The sequence below is a fragment of the Polypterus senegalus genome, chromosome 3 (genome assembly GCF_016835505.1).
Source record: "Polypterus senegalus isolate Bchr_013 chromosome 3, ASM1683550v1, whole genome shotgun sequence".
Taxonomy (NCBI): Eukaryota; Metazoa; Chordata; class Cladistia; order Polypteriformes; family Polypteridae; genus Polypterus; species Polypterus senegalus.
Genome location: NC_053156.1, coordinates 35,887,870 through 35,915,807, shown reverse-complemented (window position 1 = coordinate 35,915,807; position 27,938 = coordinate 35,887,870). Strand labels below are relative to the sequence as shown.

Below are 27,938 nucleotides of genomic sequence, written 5' to 3'. Positions count from 1 at the left end.
GACCACATATCTGACTAACACCAAGAAGTTAAAGTAGTGAATTTATTGTAAAAAAAAAAGTATTTTGAACAGCTGTCATTAAAGGATGATTAAACACACCTCAAGTTTTCTTTCTTTTTTATTATTTAATGAAACTCAAGACAAACCTGCCCTGATAATATAAGCACAACCAGCTGGTATTGGTAAACAGTCCTCTTTGTGAAATTGGGGCATGCTGCAGTGCAAGTCTTCACTGTAGCAACATTTCCTTAACCTAACATTCTGGCTAAAAAAAGAAAGAGAAAAAAAAAAAAAAAAGCTACCTTTAAAGAGGGTGGGATCTGTGGGGTGGCAGGGAGGGAACAGGCTTACTTCAACTTTGCTCACTGCCACACTATAAAAGACAAATGGCATAGGCCTATTTTAGCACCATCTGCAAATCTGCGGTATAAGGGATTTGTGTGCAAGACTGCTAATTTTTGAGCTCATTTGAATCATTTTTAAAAACAATTTTATAATCAGCGCAAACTTAAAGACTGATGGGTATGCTCTCTCAGGTAAGGTGAGACATTAGTGGCAACACAATTATGGCTCTGTCTCCCCTGCTAAATGTTCTTAGCAGCTAAACTTAATACTTTCTTGGGTGCGGTAAAGCTGAATTTCAGTAAATGGATTTACCTGCACTCTCTTGTCTAAGTCCTTAAAAGACAATGTGGCTCCAGTAACATATATTCCACAATATGTGAACATACTGTATTTAAATTACTTGTCTCATTAACAATACCACCCAGGCAAAATCATTTTTAGTAAAATCGCTTGAACCTATTAAACAGTTGCTAAGCTCATGGTCAGTCTTTGGTTTTACTGCTGCCAACACAAATAAAATGTAAAATGGTTAGGCTGTTGGTCTAGAGATAGTCTGAAAAGAAAAAAAAAAAAGTGGGCACCTAAAGACAAAAAATACAATCTTTAAATCATGCAAATCGTGACATCCCATCCTGCTAAAACAGGAATAAGGCCCAACCTAACAAAGACAGCTATGAAAATTGAAACCATGGCGGTACTACCTGTGACACAAAACTGTTCACAAGCAACTGGGCTCTGTTGTGCTGCAGGGAGGAGTTCTAGGCTGCTTGCAGATACAAACATTGTTTTATTCAGCTTCACTGGATTTACCTTGCTTTGATCAATAATAATGAAGTTAGGGGAGAAAAGGCAAAAAAAAAAAACAAAAGCAGTTGCCCACACTTGGTGTAAAGAACTGCATGCATTTACTACCTGTGGGCAAAGAGAAACCTGAATGCAATTTTAAGGATGGAATATTCAATCTTTAGAAAATGTGTCTATTTTAATATTTTTCCACGCCATTTTAATTGTTTCCTGACGTGTCACTTTGTGAGGGGAAAAGAAAAAGATACAAATTCCATACAGAAGCAGTATTACAATTCCACTGTTCCTTTGACGGTCCTGTGTATATTTTCCATCTTTTCCTCTTGTACCAGCTACTATTTAAAATATTCCTTTTTGTTAGCAACGTAACCAATCCAGACATCTGCACAGTCTGCTGCAGGGCTTGCTGGCCTCTTGTGTTTTAATTGTGCATTAAGTCTTATCCTGAACGCGTAACACCATAAAACGTCCCCAAAGCCTACTGTCTTTTTTGTGCAAAGTAGTTTAGAGGCTTTAAGTGGTTGTCCTTCAAGTTCACATCTACAGAAATGGCAACCATGTTAATGTGTGTCTTTTTCAATAAAAATCTGAGCTGTAATAAAGGAAAGGAAAGCATTGAAAAGGGTGCCCCTATGGGGTACTTTGTCCAATATAATGTATATGATATATAGGATGTTGGGGAGAAAAAGCAGTGGTGGGAATAAGAAAGCATTTGCACAGTGCCAAATCTTCTTGGTGCAGTCTTTTTGAAAGGAAGGGGAAGATTTTGTCCCAGATAACACAGCTCCATAAAAGGATAGGTGTATAAGGCAGGAGGCTCAAAGTCTTCTCCAGACAGGTCACAAGCTCAGTGACAGGCATTGAAACAAACAAACCAACCAGAGAGATGAAAATGGAATCAAAAGCCACCAGGATTTTTTCACAGGAGTAGCAAAAGGGTGGACTGGAGAGAAAGTGGTGGTCTCTTTGCCTGGATTGCTCATGCGACTACCAGAGCCGGTGCTGATGTAAATTCCGACTGAGGACTGATCGGACATCTGCTGTAAATCTGGTAAGAGGAAGAGGGGAAAAAAAATGAATGCAACATATTTAAGTACTATTAGGAGGCAGTCTTATCAGAAGATAATTCAATTCTGTGCAGTTCCTTTATAACAAAGTATCATTCAATTATCAGTATTCTATCAAATCTGTTTTAAGATTTTTGTAAATCACTCAAAACCCTTCCAGAGGTTATAAAAAGGTATGGCTAAATAGCTCTGCATGCACAGAAATGTGAAAAACACAATTATCAGAACCAGAACTCAAATTATTGGACAGGTAAACTAATGTGTACTAGGTACTTGTTTTGATAGTATTGGTGCAACATACAAGGACAACACAGAATAAAAAAGATAAAATATAAAATGGAAATATGATGCAAGGGCAATACAAAAAATAAAGAGATAGTAGGATTAAAATGTCTAGACAGTTTAGTGTGATGGTATACATAGATACTGAGATGAAACTCAGACCTGATTAGTAAGAACAATTGCATTTGACACTGTTTAGGTGTCGTGTTATTTAAGCTTTCATTGCATGATGATGTTTTCTGAAGGGAAGTCCTTGCAACAGGTGATTATAGGACTTCAATGGATGTTCAGTCACATCCTATGATCCTTTCATAGGCATTGATAATGCATTGCAGATTGACCTTAGCCTGAACAGAGGCAGCACCAAACCAGATAGTTATAAATGAGGTCAGAATGTATTTGATGATGGTTGTGTAGAACTGAACCCAAATTGTTTGAAAACAATCATTTTCTGATGGGTTTTCTTAATAATAAATATAATGTTATTGTTCCACTTTGTGAAAAGTGCAGTGCCTAGAAACTTAATTTATTCTGTAATTATTATAGCTGTATCACAATGTCAGATTTTCCATCTTGTTTGTATATGGACTCATCACTGTTTGAAATGAGGCCTATTAGTGTTTAAGAAATTTAACAGACAAATCACCAGAGGTAGACTTATTTGTTTAAAGTGACAAGTGTAATGAGGAAATGACACATCGCTGTGGTGCACCAGTACTAAGGGTTAATGGGTCAGAGATGTGTGTGCCCAAATGTATGTACTGTTTCCTATCTGTAAGAAAGTCTGTGATCCAATTGCAGATTGAACTTGAAAGGTTGAACTGAGTGAGTTTCTTATCTAGGAGCTCTGGGACGACTGAAAGCAGAACTACAGGTGCCGGTCATAAGATTAGAATATCATGACAAAGTTGATTTATTTCAGTAAATCCATTCAAAAAGTAAAACTTGTATATTAGATTCATTCATTACACACAAACTGATGTATTTCAAATGTTAATTTCTTTTAATTTTGATAATTATAACTGATAACTAATGAAAGTCCCAAATTCAGTATCTCGGGAAAATTAGAATATCAATTAAGACCAATGCAAAAAAAGGATTTTTAGAAATGTTGGCCAACTGAAAGGTATGAACATGAAAAGTATGAGCATGTACAGCACTCAGTATTTATTTGGGTCTCCTGTGGCCTGGATTACTGCAGCAATGCGGCGTGGCATGGAGTCTATCAGTCTGTGGCACTGCTCAGGTGTTATGAGAGCACATGTTGCTCTGATAGTGGCCATCAGCTCTTCTGAATTGTTGGGTCTGGCGTATTGCATCTTCCTCTTCACAATACCCCATAGATTTTCTATGGGGTTAAGGTCAGGCGAGTTTGCTGGCCAATCAAGAACAGGGATACCATGGTCCTTAAACCAGGTACTGGTAGTTTTGGAACTTTGTGCAGGTGCCAGGTCCTGTTGGAAAATGAAATCTGTATCTCCATAAAGTTCGTCAGCAGCAGGAAGCATGAAGTGCTCTAAAACTTCCTGGTAGGTGGCTGCGTTGACCTTGGACCTTAGAAAACACAATGGACCAACATCAGCAGATGACATGGCACCCCAAACCATCACTGACTGTGGAAAATTTACACTGGACCTCAAGCAATGTGGATTCTGTGCCTCTCCTCTCTTCCTCCAGACTCTGGGACCTTGATTTCCAAAGGAAATGCAAAATTTACTTTCATCAGAGAACATAACTTTGGACCACTCAGCAGCAGTTTTGTCTTTAGCCCAGGTGAGACGCTTCTGACGCTGTCTCTTGTTCAAGAGTGGCTTGACACAAGGAATGCGACAGCTGAAACCCATGTCTTGCATACGTCTGTGCGTGGTGGTTCTTGAAGCACTGACTCCAGCTGCAGTCCACTCTTTGTGAATCTCCCCCACAGTTTTGAATGGGTTTTGTTTCACAATCCTCTCCAGGTTGCGGTTATCCCTATTGCTTGTACACTTTTTTCTACCACATCTTGTCTTTCCCTTCACCTCTCTATTAATGTGCTTGGACATAGAGCTCTATGAACAGCCAGCCTCTTTAGTAATGATCTTTTGTGTCTTGCCCACCTTGTGCAAGGTGTAAATGGTCGTCTTTTGGACAACTGTCAAGTCAGCAGTCTTCCCCATGATTGTGTAGGCTACAAAACTAGACTGAGAGACCATTTAAAGGCTTTTGCAGGTGTCTTGAGTTAATTAGCTGATTACAGTGTGGCACCAGGTGTCTTCAATATTGAACCTTTTCACAATATTCTAATTTTCCGAGATATTGAATTTGGGACTTTCATTAGTTGTCAGTTATAATCATCAAAATTAAAAGAAATAAACATTTGAAATACATCAGTCTGTGTGTAATGAATTAATCTAATTTACAAGTTTCACTTTTTGAATGGAATTACTGAAATAAATCAACTTTGTCATGATATTCTAATTTTATGACCGGCATCTGTATAGTCAGAAACAAGATCCTCACCTATGCCCATGGCTTATCATGGTGTTGGTAAATAAAACTCAGACCTAAATTCACTTCATCATTCATAGACTGGTTGGCTCTGTAAGCAAACAGAAAAGGATTCTGGAAGTCGTTTGCAGCATTCTTGTGGTAATTCATAATAAAGCATACAAAGGTCTTCATTACCACAGTGGTTAAAGCTACAGGTCTATAGTCAGGTAGGCTTGTGATCTTTGATTTTTTTGCTACTGGAATGATGTTAGAGTCAGGCATGAACAGTGCATACATAGATCCAGAGATTGGTTGAAAATGTCTGCAAATGGTGTAGACAATCTGTCTGGACAGTACTCGAGTGTGGAATGGCAAATTTTTAAGGAATTTTTTAATATCTTGCTTTTTGAACTAGCTGCAGACGTCTTTTGCAGTGATGACAGGAAACTGAGGAGTATAAAGTGGTAACAGTGAGACCATCGGGTAGATTTATGTCCCATTGTCTTTCAAAACACAATAAAATTGATTTAACTGATTAGCCAGAAAGAAGATAAGCAGAACTGCTTGATGTTAATTTCTTGTAGTTACTGACCTGTTTAACAGTAGAATTACCAGAGCCTACGAGAAAACTCGTAAATCCGACCCACCTTAAATTCGTTCGCACCTCTCCGTCAGCATCTTTTGTCCTGTAAATGGGCACATTAAGACAAGCAGCCTGCTATTCCATCCCCCACCGTCGCAGAATGTTCACTAAGTTCTCCCAGCTCATGCCTGGTTTGATTATCTGGGAGTGAACTGCTGGAGTTTTAGAGTGGAAATAATAGATTGTTATTTGGAACACGTGCATTTCACGTGTGTTCCATTTCTACAGTAATCTGTGTAAACACATTGTTAAAACAAACTTTTTCATATTTTAGTAATAAATGTTACAAAATGTAGGCATAAATTATAGAATGTGTGAAGCCTGAAGCTGACTGTGCGAACAGATTTAAGGTGGGCCGGATTTACGGGTTTTCTCGTAGGCTCTGGTAATTCTAGTATTAAGGTCTCTTCCGACTAATGTGCTGTCATTTGCAGACAACTGTTCCTGCAGCTTATCTGAATGCTTTCTTTTCGCACCTCTGATCCCTTTCTCTACTTGGCTTTCCAGTATTCCTCACGACTGCCAGATCCAAAAGCACACTTTGACCTGACGTAGTCGTCTGAGCTCTGGGGTGAACCAAGGTTTATCATTGCTAAACTTCACAAAAGTTTTTGTTGGAATACAAACATTCTTACAAAAACAAATACAGTATTATGAGGTTACAGCATTAGTGTATTTGTGTAAGTTGGAGAAGTTTTGAAGGCACTCCGGTCTGCACAGGCAAAGCAGTCCTGAAGCTCCTCTATTGCCTTGTTGGTCCACTTTCTAAATGTTCTTTACTAACTTTACCATTTTCAGCTTTTGTTTTTAAGCAGGAATAAGATGAATCATAGACTGGTTACAATTACCAAATGGGGGGGTGAGGGGCAGGGATGGTTCTGGCATAGGAGGAGGCATGATAAGCATCCTCAATATTGGCACAGCAGTGATCTAGAATATTTTCATCTCTGACATTTTTTTGCTGTTGATATTTAAGGACATGGCTAAAACTGACATGATTAAAACTGCCCAATATAATGATTAGTAAGTCTGGGTTTTCTTTCTCAATCTCAGCGATAACATCAGTGAGTTGCCACTAGACTTTATGAGCATTAGCACAAGGACAAATGTAAACACCAGGTAGAATTAGTGAAAAAAAACACACGGGGCAAATAAAATGGCTTACAGTTTATAATAAGCAATTCTAGGTCGGGAGAGGCGGATTTAAAAATAGCTGTCACATCTTTGCATCAACCTTGATTAATGCAGAAACAAATTCCTCCACCCTTTGTTTTTTTTTTTTGCAAAATTAGGTAATGTGGTCTGCTCAGTACAGCATGAAGTCAGGTAAGTCCAATGCAGAGTCGGGAACAGAGTCATTCATCCATGTTTCACTGAAGCACAGAGCAGATATAAAAGAAAAGCCTGTTTTAGTGCGCATTAATAGCTGCAGTTCATAGACTTTGTTTGCCAGTAAATGCACCATAGACATATTTCAGGCAGTGGTTGCCATAGTTCTCATTTCTGACTCGAACCAGGATGCCAGCTCTTCTGCCTCTGGTATTGTCACTGGACTACCTATTTAGCTGCATGAGCACCTGTGATCAACAAAATTGTAATATCCACAGATATACTGTAGTTATAATATCTGAAGTCGCATCAGGTGGCTGACAAACATAAAAAGAGAACTCCCCTCTGTTGATGCGGTTCTGATCACTCTACTGAGACAGCTAAACTCTTTCCTTTAACAAATTAGGGGAGAGGCTAATAATTAATATTTTAAAAATCTATCTAGTTCATTAGAAACATGACAGATTTTTTTAATGTCTTTTTAAGTATATCATCTATCTTTTACATATACTACGTAGACTACATAGAAGTTTAATATGAGTTATAGGACATAGTACTTTGCCTTGGAAGTTTTTATAAGGAACAAAGAATTAGAGACAATTTATTCTATGAAGTAAGCTCTGTTCCAACATAGGACCTATTCACAGTTCTTTTGAAAAATCAGAAATGCAATGCATTGCCTATATTCAGTGTGTCAAAACAATTCACAAAGTATAATGCAAATATAACAAAAAGGCATTAATATCAGTCTGCATCAAGAAAATCGCGCTCACTGCTACACATACTCTGGATTTTGTGTATGAACACTCCAAAATGTTTTAAGTATCCTACTTCTGCATTTAATTTAATTATCTGTATAAGCTGTAACTGTACTATAATGTGGCACCAGAATGACCACTCACTCAGTGAAAACATTAAGAACACAATTTAACCACTTCTTTTATTGCTTCTCTCCCTCAGCTATGTTAAACTTTTACACTGAAACACCAAATTTCAAGATGCAGTTAGTCCCAGGTAACTCACTCAGTACACTCATATACAGTCATGTGAAAAAGTATACCCTCTTACAGTTCTGTGGTTTTATGTATCAGGAAATTAAAAACACTGGACACTGGATGTCATTCATCTTGATTATACAACAGTAGTAATCAGAGATATTTTCACAAACACTTTGATATTGTTTGGTACTATCCAGAATCAGTTTCTATAAAATTGTATTGCATCATGATTTGTTTTGCTTTAAAACCTGAGATTAAAATTCTTCTCAGCCAGCTCTACTATTGTAGTACAAGGAACAGTTAGAGTGTTTATTTTTCGGTGAAGTATTCCTTTGAAATGTAGATGTATTTGTTATTGATATTAATTATGGCATTTTATTTTCTTTAGGATGTTAAAGCGGATAGTATTCAGTCTGACTGGAGTAAGTATGCTCTCAAACTATTTGTGGCAAAGCATGAAGGAACTCCTGATGCAGAACCAACAGATTGTTGAGGGATTTGAAACTGTAAATAATTTTGGTAACTTTGCAACAGACATGTGCCATGTTACTAGGGGTTGTATATTCACTGAATCTAAGTTACCCTAAAGAGCTCAGATATACTTTAGAAGTATTCCAAAAATTGTTTTTGGAATTGAATGGTCTCAAACTTAGCTCAAAAGTTCTTCCTTTAAAAAACAGGTTAATGTGCTAATGTTAATGCTTTATTTTTTGCATCAACTTTATTTACTGCAATATTAGAAGAGCATATTGTTTGTATGTATGTATATATGACCATATTTCAGTCAAAAAAAGCATTGTTTGCTGGATTTTTTTTGCATTTGGCTACCAATATAGAAGCCCTATTTTACATAAGAATTTGTTAAGGTTATTAAAGGTACCGATTCACAGTAAAGTTTATTTTGTAAAAGTAACATACTGTGACTGGCAAACATTTAGAAGAAAATTAACAATTCTGATTGTAAAATCATTTTCAGTGTTAACAAGCCCATAGAACGGTTGTAGGCTTTTGTGAAGAGAAAATAAAGGTAAAATAATATGTACATTGTAATTGCTGTTATTCATAAAGAACAATGTTGTATACATTAAAAATACAAAAGCTATTCTCTTGTGCTTTTCTCCACATTTATGACTTCTGTTTGAACATTTAAGAATATTAAGTTAGGCTTACTAAAAGAAATTATGGCAATTGATTGTGTAAACCTTTTTAAATTTAACTTTAAGTTAAATTAAAATCTTGTGCTGATAAACCATTTGTGTAGGGTTAAATTATGAACATTAGTTATTTTAACTTAAAAAAGTAAATATTTTCTAAAAGAAAATGTTACTTAATCCAAGAAATTGTATCACATTTTTATTTTCACTCAACTCAAAAAGCAATGTTAAATTTACATTAAATACCACTGTAGGATTTACTTAAAAGTAGTATTAGTTGAAAGAACTTAAAAAGGTGAATGCAATTGATTGGCATAATTTTTTTTTAAGTTTATCCAAGTTTTTTTTTTCAGTGTATGTCCTGATATGTAAAACCTTAGAATTAAAAGATGATATACTTTCTTTTTCACATGACTATATATACAGTTGCTGTGTATATCTCATTTGTGGCAGTCAGTTGTTAAATGTGGTCTGTTATTCCAAGCTATCCAACTACATTCAATAAATACTTACATACATATGATGTATTATAAGATATTTGGCGATTAATTTAAAAATGAACGGCAAAAAAATGTACATTATATACCGATACATTGAACAATATTTTCCAAATTTAGACAATCAAATTAAATCTACAATTAAAACAGCTACATGACTCTGCAGTCTGTAATACACTATTTGAGGAAATTATTCCTGGTTTCCATCATGAAGGTACATGTCCTTAATTTTAAACAAGGTCCTCATGTATGTAATTTAAATGAAAAAAATCATTGTGTACCAAGAAAACAAGTCATACCCCAGTAGATCAAATTTGAATCCAACACAATGTTTTTTCTGTAGCCACATTTGACAAGGGCAAATCCACCAGCTTTTGTCATTCCTCAGTGTACTGCCATTACATGATATCCCTTGTCATGATCACCATTTACTCACACTTATTTAGGACACACCCAATTAACAGCTGTCATGTGAGAAGATCAAATTAAGCCTTCACTTCATACATTTTAAAATGGAAATATGAAATATTTTAAAGACTCACAAAATATTTTCCTCTTCATGTAGTACAATACTTAAAAACATACATAGCAAAGTGTCTTACCAACTCATTAATGCACAGGGGTTTAAGTCGCATGGTCAAAAGACCAAGAGTAAACAGTTTAGCATGTTAAGATGAGCTGTTGATATGGAATCTAGTTACTATTCTGTTGTTATCTACATGAATTACAGCGTGTGCATATAATTCCTTCACAAACTTCCCATAGCATTACCCCAACAGTATAGATATCACCAACCACAAATGTATAATTTGTTTAACCTGTATGTAGCATTTTACACAATCTAGATTAAAAACATTTTCAAATGGACTCTCCAGTAATGAAAACTGTCCATGTGTAGTTTGTTTTTGCAAAAGACTCATTCAGCATCTGACACATTTTAGCATGACTGGCAAATTTTGTAAGTTTACTTACAATAGCCAAAAACATGTAATTATCATACATTTTAAAAAAGTATATAAATAGCTCACTTAAGAATACAACCAATGACCTGATCCAATATAGCCCACTGTTATTTTTTGTAATATTTGTCTCCTGTCTACTAATCAGTTTGGGAAATTACCACATACAGCATACTAATGTTTTCTACTTTTGAGGGGTTAATCTTCAGTATGTATCCATATAAAAGTGTGTAAAAAGCTTTGTTTTGAGTTGCTCTTCAAGTTACTTGTTCAAATGATTCTAAACACACGGTTTTCAAGGACTCTACACGTTTAAGTCTATGATAGCTTGTGAAAGTTTCCTTTCATTATTTGTATTTCTGTAAGGAAGAAAAAGTCTTAAGAAGTTGAAACTAGAAGTAAACCACAAGATAGGAGCAAGCTTCTGATGACATTGGATGCAGCAAAAGCCAAAAGACATTGTAATCCATGGTGAAGCACCTTGAAGTCTGATAAACAGTAACAGAGACAATGTTTCAACTAGGCAACTAGTGTTAAAGCATATTATGATGACTAATACACAATTTACTTTTTGGTTGGAGCTTGTAATAGGGAAATACCGCGAGAACCATATGACTTTATGAAATAGTTTCCAAATAATGTATTACCACAAGTTGTACTGTTCATCATGCTATTAATCTAAATCATAAATATTTACTTCAATATTGACCTATATTATTTTGAATTAATTTGCTTGGCGTTTGTGTGCTGCTATGACCAAATGACAAGACGTCTGACAACTGTTCTTTGTCAAAAACAGCAAAAAATGTAAAAGTCAGACAGAAAAAAAAAGAAAAATACCTCAGTGCATCCAGCATAGGTAACAGGTTAAGAAGTGCTGTGTCACTGGGATCACTAAACCAAGATTTTATAGGTATTGCATTATCTGAAAAAGAATACAACACATGGTTATCAAAGTCTGTCAATACTGCAAATAAGAGAAAGTGATGGTTAATCTTAATTTTTTTTTCATTATTTCTGTTTAGCTTTAAATAACTATCATCCAGTGAAAACACAGCATTAAGCTCTAAATAACTAAGAAATCTGACAAGGTCTATTTAAATGGTCATATTGAAACTACAAAGTCTCAATGCTTCATAAACAAAATATGGCCAAAATTAAAAACAAACAACCTAAAATATCCAGGAGAAAATCTAATTACTATATTTCTATTTAGATGAACAAATAAGAAAAGTTTCTTATTTAACTTTAAATGGAGACTGGCCAATTTTAAATGTTATTTAATGCATAAAAAGGAAAAGTCTCATTAATAGTTAGTCATAAATGCAGACTACACAAATCAGGTTTGAGAGGTTAGAGCTTGACTGTTCGTTTGACTGCATGCAGGTGATATTTCTTGGTGATTCAATACAAAGTGTCTAAAATTCTCTGTTGATTAGGGTTTACATAACACAAATATTAAACAAGTCGTTTGAACAGGAATGTTTTTCTCTCCTTAGGTTCCCCTAACCTTTTTTCCTAAAATATATAACAGAACATTACTATTGTTGGCTTGTCATATATTACTTTCACAATTTGCAAATAACCTCCATAATTTCAGATCTATATCTTATTATTGGTCTTCCTTGTTAAAAAATTTACTATCCTGTTTGCATTTTAATGTAAGAGGCAACTATTTATTTACTCTTCTTTACTGCATATTAATAAAAGTAGTATTAAAAACTAAGTTAAGTATTTGCCTGATCATACAAGTCTCTTATGGATACTCTGTATAAAATGGATTGTAGATATCAAATGTTTATGCCTCCACTAGCTATTAACACAGTAAGATGAAGCAATTCTGGGTCCTTACTATAACTGAAACCATAGTTAATAAAAATGAAAGGTTTCTACACCGTTTATTCTGTGTACTCTTGTTTGGAGGTATACCATATTGCTATGGAGACAGAATTAACTCACTTATAAAAATAATTTTTTAATTCATATTATTGCAGCAGTTTAATGATTTTTTTTTAATACTTACTTGCAACAAAAAACTAACATGTTTAATAAAAAAACAAAGTGTTCTTACCTGGATGGCTGCGATATGCTCCTGGAGAGTTGTCTAAAATGACAATGCTTGAAAGATCATGATGTACTACCGATAAGTCTTTAATATAGCTACCCATTTCCAACGTACAGTGCTGTAAAGAAAATGAAATCATTAAGGAAGCTTTCGGTCCTGAGAAAGCAGCAGCATTTTATAGCAATGCAAAAAAGAATTTGCAGCCTCCATGTTTTTTTCATTTTTAACATTTGAATTCTTTCACAGTAGATATATTAGTCTTACCTAAATCTCAATAATAGATTCTATAGTGACAGCACTAGCACTGCATAAATATTTGAAACTCGTCTAATATTCCTATGTGAAGAGAAAATTGACATCCTAGATCTTTATTTTTGATTACTGTTACATCTTTAAAGAGAGTAAGCCATGTCTCACTTCTATCACGTGAGTAAGACACTTTTGATTATTACTTAAAGATTATGACAACAAATAATGTAAGAGCTGTAAAATGAATAGGAAATCAACAACATGGTTTCAAGTATCTGCCTATCACATTATTAAAACAAGCAGGACAAAAATCAAAACTGGAAATAATTACACTAAGCTACAGACTATTTTATTCTCATTTTTATATTTACAGAATCATCTACTGAAAACCAAGCTCAGCCTGTATTATCACTAACTAACCAAGTGCCAGGACATGGGTCAACATATGAAAGCCCTCAGGCCCAATTTAAGTTGTATCCAAATGGGATTAAAAATTTATTATAGCTTTCTTTACAAAGATCTTTTAGTGGATTCTGCTCAGTCTGGATCTACAACAGATACATTCAGCATAATCCTAAAAGTGAACTCCTGATTCAGAGTCCTATTACTATGTTCAACATCAGAAACCACTAGTTAGGTACAATTTTGCTTTTTAATGATGAAATTCCCAAGTGCATCATAAACAATTACACTGAAAACAGTCATCTAAAATATATAAAGAAAACAATTAAGTACTGTTTTTAAAAAAACAGATTCCTAAAACCCATAAGGAGAAATAAAATCCACTATGTAAAAAACATTTTATATAATGATACAAAATCCACTACCTGTCTATAATATCTTCTCTTCAGAATTCCTCTGTTGTTGTCAAGTTTGTCAGCTACAGCTGAACCATAGATCTCCATGCTGGCAGTAAAAACTACCAGTTCATACCACTGGCTCACCTGTAGAAGAGAAAGTAAATAGATCCAAGGATATATTTCATAGTGCACAGTGTTGCTTTATATCTCCCAATAGCACAAACTTAAGATTCTTGTTAAAGGAAAAAAAATGATGAGCCATAACACCATTTGGTACTTACCACTTCCAGAAAGAAGTCAACGTGAGGCCTTTTATGTACAAAAAACCTGACAGGATGTTTATCTATTACAACCTATAAGAAAAAGGAAAAAATGATCGAGTTAGTAGTAACAAATATTTCTTTCAACAGTACAAATATACAGAGACACTGATTAAACAAATAAAACAAACTTTCACACATAGTTTAAATGATCAAGGATGAACAAATTATACTGAATCCCTAGGAAGGGGGGTGCATGGAACTCTGTGTTGAAGCTCAAAGTTAAAAACTGCCACAAAAGGCATTTCTCAGTTCACAATCAGATAGGTAGTACACCAATAAGGGGAAAAATAGTAATACTGGAGAATATGTGTCGTAAAGGAAAGGAGATGAGATAAACAGATATATAAAGAGAGAGGTGTCAAAATACCTCCTACACAAGTTTGATCAGCAGCTACAGGAAGCTTTTTGGTGAGGTTACCATTGTTAAAGGAAAATCAAGTTTTTTGCAGTTATAAAACGTGGAGAAAAATAACTGAAGTAATAGACAACAAAAATCTATTAACTCAAAGAGCCCGCACATTGTCACCCCAAACTCAACTGAGAAATTAGATGAAGTGCTTTTAGGCAACACTTACATAAACCTTGTTTAACTTAAGGGGAAAACTCGAAATTTGATTATGAACTTGAAAGTCTTGATATCTTGAATAAAAAGTTGCATGTAATATTTAGATTGAAATATATTCTAAACAAACATAATACGGAAACACCAGACAGAAATTAGTCACCCTGTGAAAAATAACTTCAAAATCTGCATTTCAGTCCCGCTATTGGATTTCAAATACCACAAGCTCAGAACTAGAGGAAAAATTGGCAGTGCTCACTAAAGCATCTCCCCAAAAATAATGTATTCTGGTACTTTTCTTTCATTATTTATTTTATTCTGTGCAGGAGGATACCAAACTTCATGGATTTAACAATCCCACAAAAAGTATATTGCACTTATTCTGATCAAGTAACTAATTTTGGGAATAAACATCTGCCAAAGAATACACTAGAAGTATACTATTACTATAGTATTAACACCATCAAATAAAGTAAATTTATCTAAGTTGCAGCACCTCCTGGAACAAATGAACTGAAGACAGCAGAATCTCTTGCTACACAATATATTAATGCATATAAAGCATAAATAATGCACACAAACAACCAAGTTACTATATCCATAGTGCCATAATTCATATTACAATGCAAATTTCTCAGTTGAACAATCAGTTATAATGTTTCATGACCAAACACAGAACTAATGCTGAAGGACATAAAAATATTAAAACATTATTAATCAACATAACTATTGGTTTAAACAAAAATTAATGCAGATGCTGAATGTTACAAGTACATTAGTACTTGCTAAGCATCATCTCAAATTACAGAAAGTGATTATTAAATGTCATATGTCAAATTCTCAGCAGGTCAAGACTATTACAGAACTAAAGAGCACAAACCCCTATAAAGGAATATAAAGGTAACAAAGCTAAAATTTCTGTCCTAACCTAAAGTATATAAAAATAAACATATTCAATATATCTGGTCTAGTTCTTTGATTGGAAACAGATCACAGTAGCTTAAGGTAACGGACATGAAACCATAAGGCTGCAGGTAGAATTTAAACTGGTCATTGTACAGCCCCATATTAAAAGCGTGCCTCATGTAGCAATGCATCCCTAAACCATAACACTATCACCACCACCACACGTGAGGCTGTAACTGCGGAAGATAGTGTGAAATACTTTCCCCCAGATATAACAGAGTCCATGCTGAACAAAACATTTCTCTTCTGACACATCCCATGAAATATTGCCTCACAACAGAAAATGATTCTCTTGTGCTGAACACAAAACACTACATCTTTAAAAACCATTGGAAAGAAAGACTACTATACCAGATTTTTTCTATTGTGAACAATACAGTACTAGATGTTTATCAGGAGAATCTCAAGGACTTCAGTAACAAATATTATTCACAAAGGTGTTTGGGCTTTTTTTGGTCATAATACAATGTACTAACCACTTCATAAAGATGGTAAAAATAAAAGTAAACCTAAATCAAGCAAGATTAACTTGAATGTTCAAATATTTGCCCAAAATCACCATTTTAAACCCCAATATTTTTCATACATAGAAACAAACTCTCTCAGCAAATCACATCAAATTTGTGCACTGCACAAAAACAACTAGACCAGGAACCTACACTTATGAAGCACCTTGAAATGGTGTTCATTGTAGAAACATAATATAAAAATGGTAGGTATACAAAATAGACATTTTGCGGCCAATCCTAATACAAATCTGGAGCAAAATGAAAGCTTGTTATATTTTAAGTAAGCTATAACCCAGTGCATTTCCTAAAAGTGTTTTTATTTTGTTTCCAAATATTTTATTGAAATATGCATATTTATATAGAGAAATATTTAAAAAAATAATTTTATACAGTGAAAGACTTAAACTTTGAAAATGCAGATGACATTATTAAAGTCATGCTAACCAAAAACTAGCAATTCAAGATATCATATAAAACTGATTGTCTGGGTCTGCTCCAAACTCCGTTGTAGCTACTGCGAGCCTTTTAAACCTGGAACTGTCGATAGTCATAGAACGAGATGAGTCAAGCAAAACAGATCACACACTTATAGCAAAGGGAAGGTGCAAAAATGTTTTTATTAAAACAATCCATAACAATGCAAATAGTATAGCCTTTAACAAATCCAATAAATAAATAAATAATCGGTAAAATCTGTATAATATATGGAGGTTAAACAAAGCAATAAATGTTAATAAAAATTACAGATTTTAAAAATCCATGCAGCAGGAAACTTTCTTTTAAAAGGAGAAAATAAAACCCTCAAAACGCCCTACTACAACCACTTCTAAAAGCCCACATCTTCCTGTATAAGAGGAACAGCAGCTTGAGCAGCATCAATGACCTTCTATATCCATGCTTGGATCCCTCCTGCAGTCTGTGGCCCTGGCTGGGTGCCAAACCCAGCCTCCCTTCTGCAACTCCCACTGCCACTCTTCAGCCAAAAGCAGGAACCACATGAGTAACAGGTCACTCCAGCTACCTAAAGCTACTCAGCCAGAGTGACTCTCTTTAGCCCCTTTGACCACCTGTGATATGCTCTTCTTTGGGGCCCTTTTCCCAGCTACCTACCTACACTCAACTGAAAACTTGCCTTTCATGAACCAGCCACCTCTACCATTCTCTCCGGCCTTCTTTCCATTCCCTTTAAACTTTCAACTCTTGTTCGCGCTCATGTAAATTTTCTTTCATTGACCTTCTCCATTCCTCTCTCTGCAATGCAGGCTCCTAATACTGGCTTGATTGGGCACAGTTGTGACCCTCTGCCTACTCCAAGGAGGGAATGTGGCACCCAACTGATCCACTCACAGTTGCACTTGAGTGTGCGATCAGTCAAGCACTACAATCAGAGCCAGAGCAGAGCCATCATGCGCACACCTGAACCCGATTCTGAGCCTACACGCTCTCGGATCTTGATTATTTATTTTAAATCTGCACAGCACTAAGAACCACTGGTCACAAAAACTAAGTTTATTAAAACTATAATAATGAAGTTAGTAATGGTCAAGTACTAATACAAAGCAAATGTAACCAACAACAAAAAACATTCCCATTCAGGATCTCCCTTCACATATATTTTCAGGCTACAGTCAATGGACATCTGGAAAGACAGGCCTTTAAATTCTATATTCTGGAGTAACCTCCAACGAGACAGAGGATATTGGCCACTATACCCTTTAACGGGTCCTGGAAATGTTTAATCTTTTATCCATTATTCTGATTAAAAGGAAAGAAACCTATGGTAGGCTGTAGAAAGCCTGCAATGATACTAGATAGCAAGGGTCCGGCTCCATGAGCAGGACCCCTTTGCTGCCAGCCACATCATGGTGCCTCTCATTTTAAATGTCCCAGACTTTGATGATGTCTGGCTTATGACTCTCCTCTACCCGCAGTAACATTCAGAAATGGTCTTTTGTTGCCTGTGTGGAATTTTTGTCTTGTGCACCTTCCCCATCTTATTCCACATTTTTAGTGATAGAGCATACATAATTATAGAAAAGCATTACTGTTACCTTTAATATAAAGTCAGGTGGTGTGCCTGGCCGCACTGTGGGCCTCAGAACCCCATCATGATGAGAGTGAATTAACGTCTCATCTAAATCCAGAACCAGAATTTTTCGTTTTACTGCATCTAAGGAGAGAAATAAAAAGATTGAGATATCTTCTAAAGCATAAACAGAAAACTTGGACCTTACTACAAAATTATCTGTCTCTGATAGAAGCCGTGCAGACTGTCTGTGACTTAAACAGCAATATTAACAGAACCACCAGTCTGAGTGTGCAAACAGAGATTTCACTACTCTTTTAATGTTATTATTTACTGCATTGTTGAAAATATCTATGTGAACGTAAAAGCTATTCAAATATATTTTGATTTTTTGCACAAGTACAGACAATTCTGATTTTAATACTACACATATGACATGACCTTCCATAACAATTTAAAGACTTCAAGTTCAGTATTTTTCAAGTAACAGTTATTTTTTTAAATCAGAGTATACATTAAATTGCCAAGGAGACTTGCATTCTTGTGTGAAACATTTTTCATTAATTTTATACAATACAATGCTTGTTCTTGCAGTTGAAAAACAGAGTCCTTTAATCTAGATTTACATACAATGACAATGAAACCACATTCACAAAAATGTGGATTACATTTAGTGGAACAATTCGTTACATTTAAAAGCCATTTACCTTTACAGTATTTAGGTTCAGAATGTACCACAGAACAAAACAGGAAAAGGATTATTCTCAAAGTTAAACTACACATATAGAGATATGACACAGTATTAACTTCCAAGCTTGATGGTTTGTATTCTTCTGTCACCATGGAGAGCAATTTTGTGAACAGCTTTGACATTCTGGGCATGTTGTGTAAACAAACCTTTACTTCTGAATATTGCCAACTGGCACTGATCAGTATTGTGTCAAAACACAAACTGAAGCCAGCCTTTTCTTTGACCTCATTGTTAATCTACCTTGCATCTTGAGAGTTTTCTAAAGTCTGAATGTTAAAATTAATTTGTAAGCTACATTAACAGATTTCCAACACTTTCACTTTCAAACAAATAGGTTTGAAGAACATTTCTTTAAATAAATGCAATTGCAAAGTCTATAATTATACTGGTGAGTGACATCAATTTAAACTAATAAGACAGCTCTGGACACGTTTAAGTCAATAATATATTGTGGAGAAGCTCATCAAATGAGCTTAAAATTTAAAACAATAAAACATGTTAGCTGTGACTTAAAATATGTTGTGTCAGAATATATTTGTATATTATGATGCTGACAAGATTAGCATTTTAAAAGTGAAATCTTGTTTAGACAGGGTAGAACCTTATGTCTCTTAAACTGAGATGCAGAATTGAGCTATACCTTGATAAGTAATAAAATGGACACGGCCATGAGCTAATTCAAAAGCGAATTAAAGAAGAGGAAGCACAGAGGTGCAATTATCTCATACTGTTTTATCTCACTCTCTTGCTCAAAACTGGACTTCAAAATAGGAAGATACAATTTGACACCAGTAACGGACTAAACTAAAAACAAACGCAAAAACCACATTAAGGCTTACCCCAGTTTACAAAGCTAATCCGTTCCTGAAAACCACTTCACACAGTAAATTTTCATAACATGAAAATCTATTAATTTAAATGGAATATTAATTGTTTTGACATGAAAATTGGAACAATAAACCCTAAGAATACAATATGCTTCATAAAATGCTATTTATTAAAGCTATTTACTTATGTTTTACTCGCATCAAATTTCATATTCAAATGGTTTTTCAATCATTCCTAGACTTTTCCAACTATTTCACTACCTTTTTAGGAGGTGTGGTCCTCAGAATAATGCGAGAAGACATGATAAACACACATGAAAAGTTGACTGATTCATAGTATATGAGCAAACAAATACACTTTGCTGGAGCCCAACATATTCCGGTACAATATAATTTAAAAGTCACAGCTAAATATATTTGTCTATTATAATGCTGATAAGATTAGCATTTTAAAAGTGAAATTTTGCTTAGACAGCATATATGTACCTGCATTCAAACAAAAAATTTTTATCATTATTCAAAGCAATTTTGGAGTTAGGAGGCTCTATATGTACAAAAAAAAAAAAACACACTAAAACATTACACTAATCTTTCTCTCTTTTAATCCTATAAATTTGAAGTGTACCAGAAGGATTATGCAGTCAGTAACCTTTTGAGTGCAGAATCTGCCTCTGAAATGACAGATGTGCCAAAGGGCACATTTGAGCTACCATGGGATCACCCTCCCCAGGAAAGACTACACCAGCATACTTGAACAGAGATTTTATATTGTCATGCAATAAACCAATTCATTTTTCCATGCACAAATATTTCAGGTGTCAAGGGGATCTAGCTATCCTATCTAAATGTACTTTCTGGAGTTGCGAAAAAGCTTATTGTTTTATACCCTGGGGTAGTTTTTGGAAGAAGCATCTTGGACATGTAGTTCCCGGGACTGCTGCTGCAAGCAATGTGATTTCTGTATTTGCAAAGCAAGAGCTGTATTCAGATACTTTGCATTATAGTTGCAAACATGTTACAGTGGTCTGTTTCCCTGAACAGTGAATATAAAATTATCTGCTAAGATGGTCGGGGAATCTATTTAATACTGCTATTGCTACTACTAGTTAGCATACCCATTGCTTATACAAGAGAGAAGAGGAATTTAATCTTGACTGGCCCATGTTCATCTGGGAACTCCCTAGTAGAAATGTGGAGGAAGTTACCTTCACTAAGAAAAGTCAAGTGAAAATGATGGTGAACAAATACATTTTTTACCCCATACTTCATTAAATTTTCAGATTTTTCTGGTTTTCTATATGGACATAAATAAAAATACATTACTTTCCTTACAATTTAATGTCACATTTGTTATACTTATCTTTCAATAATCCAGAAATATTCATTCTTTGGTTACAACTTTTCATGCTCAAATCAAATTTACTTACATACTTTATTGCTCTTTTGTTGAAGTCTTTTAGTTGTTCCACAGGTCATAGAAAAGTTAGATATGAAGTTTGGTGTTTAAGTGTGTGCATCTATTAAGGTAACTATAGCATTGTTGACACAATGAAGATACTTACTGAGTCTGTTTCTAGAAATAGGAGACAGAGGCAAAATGTCATATCGCACCGTTTGATACTGGATTATCTGTAATACAAGGTAAAAAAAAAAAAAGATGTCAGCACATGACCACAAAGCAGTAAATTTTAAACATTTAAAACAAGCAAGTGAGGATTGACCATTTAAAATATAAGCAATTACGTTTTACTTGTTGATTGTATGCTTGTTTATAGCAAGCATAGATGTGTCTAAAAGACATACATAACCTGCTGAACAGTAAATTCTGTTTTGCTCAATTGCTTTCTAATGGCAAATGGCCTGTATTTGATATAGCGCCTACTAGAGTTCAAGAACCCCCCTAGGCGCTTTACAACACAACAGTCATTCACAATTCACACACATTCATGGGTGATGATAAGCTACTTTGTAGCCACAGCTGCCCTGGGGCACACTGACAGAGGCGAGGCTGCCGAACACTGGCACCACCAATCCTTCCGACCACCACCAGCAGGCAAGGTAGGTTAAGTGTCTTGCCCAAGGACACAACAGCTGCATTCTCATGCCGGGAGCCAGGATCGAACCTGCGACCCCCTCCAATTGCTGGACAACCCGCTCTACCGACTGAGCTACTGCTGTTCTATGTTAGCCACAATGTAAACAGCAGGCTTTTGTGGACTTCCTGTATGCCTAGGAAATTGTAAATTTAAACCTCACCTTGCAATATAAGCAGTATAAGATAGCTTGGCCAATAAGGGACTATGCTTATATTAAAAGCACAAAGAAACCAATTTTCTTCAGAACAACTTCAAAACAAAGTTTCTCTGTGAAACTATTGCAAAGATTTTAAGATAGGCATCAAAAAGTATCCATTTTAACATTTAGCCGAGAAAAAAAAAAAAAAGGAAAAACGGATTTAAGCCAGGTTATACTAAGACAGCCAAACACCACAGCAGTCCATTTTTGCATTTTCCATATTAAAAATATTATTTGAATTTACAGCAAATATATCATATACTGTATACTATATCAGCAAAATCAAATCTTGCGGTTGCTCATTTTTTTCAGAAGAAATTCAGCTTTGGTAATTTGACATGAAGTTAGGTTTCCCCCATTACAGCATAACGATGTAATTATCATTTCCACATTCAGGACATAACTATTGTAATTTAAAAATGTAGCATAAACAAGACGGTAGTGGATTAGTTTGATAAAAAGTTTCCAGGCAATTGTAATACTACTAGCATACAAAAACAAATTCCCCACAAACCCACTCGCTTTCTGTAGTCCTAAACTGGATAATCAGGTTATAAAATTGATGAGATAAGAGTTTAACTTGACCTTGAATAGTATTTGTCTCTTAGATTCAGTAACTGGTTGTACCACACTTACTTGAATAACTGCAACTAATTACTTCCTGTATTTGTGTTTCTACTACAGTTGTGGTAGAACTTTTGTCCACCCCTTTGTAGTGAACAGCTTCAACTTTGTAACAATTGAGGGATTTCTAGCATTACCTTCCGAGTTCAGTTTCTGTCAATACATTTCTAAGTTTTCCTTAACCATTCTGTTGTAACCTAAACATTCCGTTAATTTTGATTTTACCTAGTGTGCTTTCCTTTTATAAGCTTATAGAACAACAAACATTTTAAATAAAAAGTGGTGCTGAAAAGCTTGAACACCCTTTTGCAAGTCTCTGAATGTTAACTATGAAATATGAGTTTATTCAAAACCAGCCGAAACCTTTTCAAAAATAGGTTTTTCACCCCATACCTAAAAAGCTCTTTGATGACAGCACTTCTGTTTGTCAAGCTAATAACTAACTTTATCCTTTAAACAATAAACTGGCCTATAATGAGAGTGTGTGGGCGAGTAAATCCTTCCTAAAACACAGCGGCATCCTGCTTGTCGTTGCTGGATTCCTGTATTATGCCTGATGCTAACAAGATACTTATTTTGTCTGTAGACCTATAATGGAAATTCAAATTTTTCAAACTTACTTATTACAACAAAGGGTCAATGGAAGCTATGACATCTCTCAGGAACATTAGGCTAAGAGAAGAATCCAGCCATGAATAAGGCCCCAATACATCAAAGGGCACACTCAAACACATCCAGTTTAGATTAGCCAATTAATATAAAATTTAAAGCTTTTCTTGTGTAAATATACAGTTTGTGTACAAATTATAGTCCGAGAGGAGCTTACACCATAATTTACTGTGCTACAACCAAAGGTCCAGACACATTTAATAAAACATGCTTTAAATTTTAATGGGTTATAATTACTTTTATAATAAATTAAAATAAACAAAAGCTGAAAATTCAAATCCAGCTTTGAACCCTTTTCGTCCTATTAGAAATCTGGTATCATTAAAATGCAAAGCCTTGATCTTTTACTATTCAAATTTTAAAAATGTTCTTGGGAATCCATATTTTTTCACTGTATATATGGATATTCAGAGAAATAAATCATATTTTGATTGAAATGTTTTAGGACACAAGTACCAGGGAGACCATATAAAAGAATGAAAAAAATGTATTGTGTTAACACAAAGAGACTGCAGGGTGAGGATGCAGGCCTGAGGACCCGCTGTATCCTGAACGAAGAAGCTACTCATTGGTTTTCTAATCAAAATAGATTCAGATCAAAGTACCAGGGAGTAAGCGTCTTTTAAACCAGTATTAGGCACAAGTAAAGAACCACGTTTGAATGGGGAACCAGTCCACCACAGTTCACATTAACTCTCGCTGGGCCAAGATTTGCCAAATAAACTAATCTGCATGTTTAATGAGTGTGGGAGGGGATTAAAAAAGAAAAAGCCGTATTGGCGGGGAACATTAATACATTGAATGGGAAGTGCCAATACCACACAGGCAGAGCCTGGACTAGTTTGAACCAAGGACTATGGTGTTGTACAGCACATGAACTTCTAACCCTAGCAGTGACATTCAGTTTTCAGGATCTATATATAGCAAACACTGATTTCTTTGCCTCCTCTTCTGCCACACTGTCAGAGTGCTTGCACAGATTTTCAGCTATAATACCAGCACTTACTCAAAGTAAAAGTCAGCTTATGTATGTGCTATAGTCTGTAACTGAATATTCCTATTCTTACATGCAGATTATGCTTTTCATTATTTTAATTATACAGTAGTTGTTGAAATTTTAAAAAATTAATGGAATGGATCTTTTTAAGCTTGACAACTACAATTACACGTTTTTCGCTCAGGAAATCAAATTTAAATACTCTTAGGATTTTGTGTAAAATCAATTGGGTTGTGATGTTTTAGAACTGTAGTAAGAGTTCCAGTGGTGAAAATGATTGTTTATAATTTCAAGAATTACAAATGCCACTGACAGAGAAAAATATATCTAGAAATCATGTTAAAAATGGTCAAAACATGTAAAGAGATATCTAAAATGTGAATATTCCTCAAAAATATACAATATTCTCATTATAATGCTGATTTCTACTTTACTATATGGGAAGCATGAAATGAAAATAAACTCCTAATCCAGATTACTCATCCTTGCACATTTTAAGGTATCATTTTACAAGTTAATATCAAATGAGCTTTGAATATAAAACTCAGGTAAACTTTTAATTTCTCATATTCAAAAAAGGATTAATGAAGCAACTGTGAACTTGACAAGCCATGAATAAATGTATGCCAAAGGATTTGTCAGATGATCATCAACAACAATGGATGTCAACACATTCTGGAAACGTGCAATGTTAATCAAGTCTAAAAGGGCAGGTGCAAACTCTGCTTGCTGAATATTTTTTAAAATATCTCTGCCCCATTTAAATGAGCCCTTTAAATATTTGGTTAATTATTCAAGATAGTATAACACCTAGTTGTGTTCCTACTGTGCAAGATTTCTTAATAATGGCAAGTGCTACTGCTTGATGGAGCCTGTATTTATGGTTTTAAACAATTACTCAGAACAACACAGATACTACAAAAAATTGCATACTCCTCCTCTTTAGTTAGCCAAAAAAGGCATTCAGTTATTTGGATTAAGCAGAATTGACCATTTTGTGATTTTTCAGGCTGTTTAAAAATGCTGATCACTGCTCTTAAGTTATTAAACAAAAACAACAGCATAGATCATAAAAGAACAAAAAAGTATGCCCATATAAAACATCTTAAAAACACTATATTTTCCACTTAAATTTACAATTTATTTTCAAATCTTCTCTTTACCATATAAAGTACCGAATGGCTACTAATACTAATAAATAATAAAATAAATAATGCTAATAAAGGAACGAATTGTTGCCTTCCCTTTACTGTACAGATCATATCAATGCCTATAGATGACATCACACTGTGTGATCACAGGATGCATCTCTTCTTACAATCTCAAGGTTGACTAAAAACTATGGGAGACAGAACCTTTAGTTACAAGACCCACACACTCTGTACTACTATAATTGTTAATGCCAGAGGATAGCCTTTATGTCTTAATATTTAAATTATAGCTTAAGTCTGACTCTTTTAGCATAGCACATTCTTATAAGTGTTCTCAGTAAAGCTGTTGGTATTCTTGTGCCACCTGCTGCAACCAAGTCTCACATTCTCTTTCTCCTTTCTATCTCAATACACTGGTGGCACTTAGTATCACAAACAATAAGATGAAATTACGGTTACAATAAATTGATATTACAAAAAACAGATCAAGAGTTCATTTCCTGATGCCTATACAGTAGTACACTGTAGAACAGCCATGGGTAGTAAAAGTATACTGTAGACACTCATTATCCAAAGATAAGCTTAGGTTTAATCTTCTTTAAAATTTGTGTAGAAAGGAATTTTGCTTACTATTATCTAGAAAAACTGAAATTAAAAACACCTATATGCATACTTCTCCAGATTTACGAGGTTTTTTTCATTTTGTATAGTTTTCGTGTTTTAGTCTCTCTTTAAATTTTTTTAATTTGATATGATGGTGCACATTATAAGAATAAATTAAACGGAATTCTGCCAATCAGTCCATCTTCCAAACCCCCTTATCCAGAACAGGGTCGCTTAAAGCTTATCCCAGCAAGCATCAGGCATGAGGCTAGAACAACCTGCAAATCTTGAAAACAGTAGTCTTTGCTAAGAATTTGATTGCATTTGCACTTAATGATACTAAAAAGGTTAATTAAATATGTATATAACAACCTTTTAAACCTAATGTTTGTTGCTTGCAGCCTTTAAGTAGACATAATTAATACCTGAACATTGTCCCAGCTCTTGTGAAATGTACGTTTTAATATTCCTTACTATGTGATACTTGTTTCTGAAGTGATATGTGAATTGGGTAATAAAAGGTATTATTTTAAATCACTACCATAACACCACCCAAAATATTCATAGAACCACTTATGCATAAGCTTCATTTAATACGGGTTAGGCATCTGAGTAGTTCATGGTATTGCCTCATTTAATACAGTACTGGATTTGAACCCTAGCTAACGTGGTTGCAGTTTATATGGACTATCCCTGTACTTTTATGGACTCCTAAAGTACTCTGGTAGTCCCTCTGGCGTTCCTCCCACATCTCAAATAAATGAGCATTAGATTAATTGACAACTCTAGACTAGGACTGTATGAGTAACTGTGGCTTGTGACTGATGGTCACCCTGCCTGGGGCTGGCTTTCTTGCTTTGCTCTTGATGAAGCCAGGATAAGGCCAAGCTCCCAATGGCCCTGAAGTGCTTGAATGTGCTTAGAATATGAATGACTGTAATTACTAAACAAGGCTGAAAAATTAAGGCCAATACAAAAAAATTAAGTCTTTTTGCATTTAAATAAGGATCACACTCTAACTTAAGCATATACAAAAATGGAGTGGAGTTAAAAACGTTACTGTATATAGAATAAATGGGCAATAGAATGAGGATAATAAACCACCACTCTCTAATAAAAACACTAATTTTGCAGTAATAAAATAGGTCTATGGAGGTGTTCTTGCACTACACCAGAGAGATGCAATGTGATTGTTTATTCCTTTCAATATAAATCAAGAATCCAACATTATTATTTGTCAGTAAGTTTGAATACAACAAATTTTATGCACCTGTTAGAGGAAATCTGCCTCAGTGTGACAAAAGTAGAAAGCCTTTTAGAAAGTCTAGCAACATGCTCTTTCATAGAACACAATGTGAAGTATTCAAATCAAAAACTGCAATGCATACCCCTCACGGTCACTGAATGAGTCTTTGACTTTATAGAGACACATTAGAGCTGGCATGACTGGGAAAGCTACTGTTTCTTAAACTTCAGATTTCTGATAAAATGACTAGTTCCATTACAACAATAACAGTGTGGCCCAGGCTATTAAAGAGTTTCTTGTCAGTGACAAGATTCAACTAATGACATCAAGATAAGCAGCATTAGGTTTACTAGTCAGTTTGTTTAATTCTCAACTTATAACTGATAAAGGTCAAGAATAAAAATGCAGATTTATAATTGGGAACAATGCCTCACAGACAAATCAAATTTTGCATACATAACCAGAAAACCTGTGCTGCACCTGCCGTCACCCGACACTTATCTCTTTGGCTCCATCAGATCAATTACCACCCTACCCCCACCAAAAAAATTCTCTATTCTTAGTGCATTCAGCTGTGCTCAAGTGTCACAAGGAGAGGAGTCACTGTTGACAAGTTCTGTTCAGCTGTCTCCAACAAGTGAGGGTTTGGGTGATAGAGATACACTATAGGAACACTCAAACAATAGTGTAGAGGAACAAATTGATAAAACCTCACAAGAACACTATAC

General features: G+C 34.8%; 1 protein-coding gene across 1 annotated transcript in view; it reads right to left on the bottom strand.

Annotated features, from left to right (window-relative positions):
- Nucleotides 1-901: 901 nt before the first annotated feature.
- The window catches only part of LOC120525014 (CTD nuclear envelope phosphatase 1A), a 67,575-nt gene continuing 40,538 nt past the window's right edge, over nt 902-27,938 (bottom strand). Inside the window, exons 2-8 of the mRNA XM_039746936.1 lie at nt 21,188-21,254; nt 18,073-18,191; nt 13,943-14,014; nt 13,689-13,805; nt 12,619-12,730; nt 11,388-11,472; nt 902-2,197 (exon numbers count right to left, since the gene is read on the bottom strand). Of these exons, the coding sequence (XP_039602870.1) occupies nt 2,137-2,197; nt 11,388-11,472; nt 12,619-12,730; nt 13,689-13,805; nt 13,943-14,014; nt 18,073-18,191; nt 21,188-21,254 (633 nt within the window). The 3' untranslated portion in view covers nt 902-2,136. The remainder of the gene's footprint in view (nt 2,198-11,387; nt 11,473-12,618; nt 12,731-13,688; nt 13,806-13,942; nt 14,015-18,072; nt 18,192-21,187; nt 21,255-27,938) is intronic.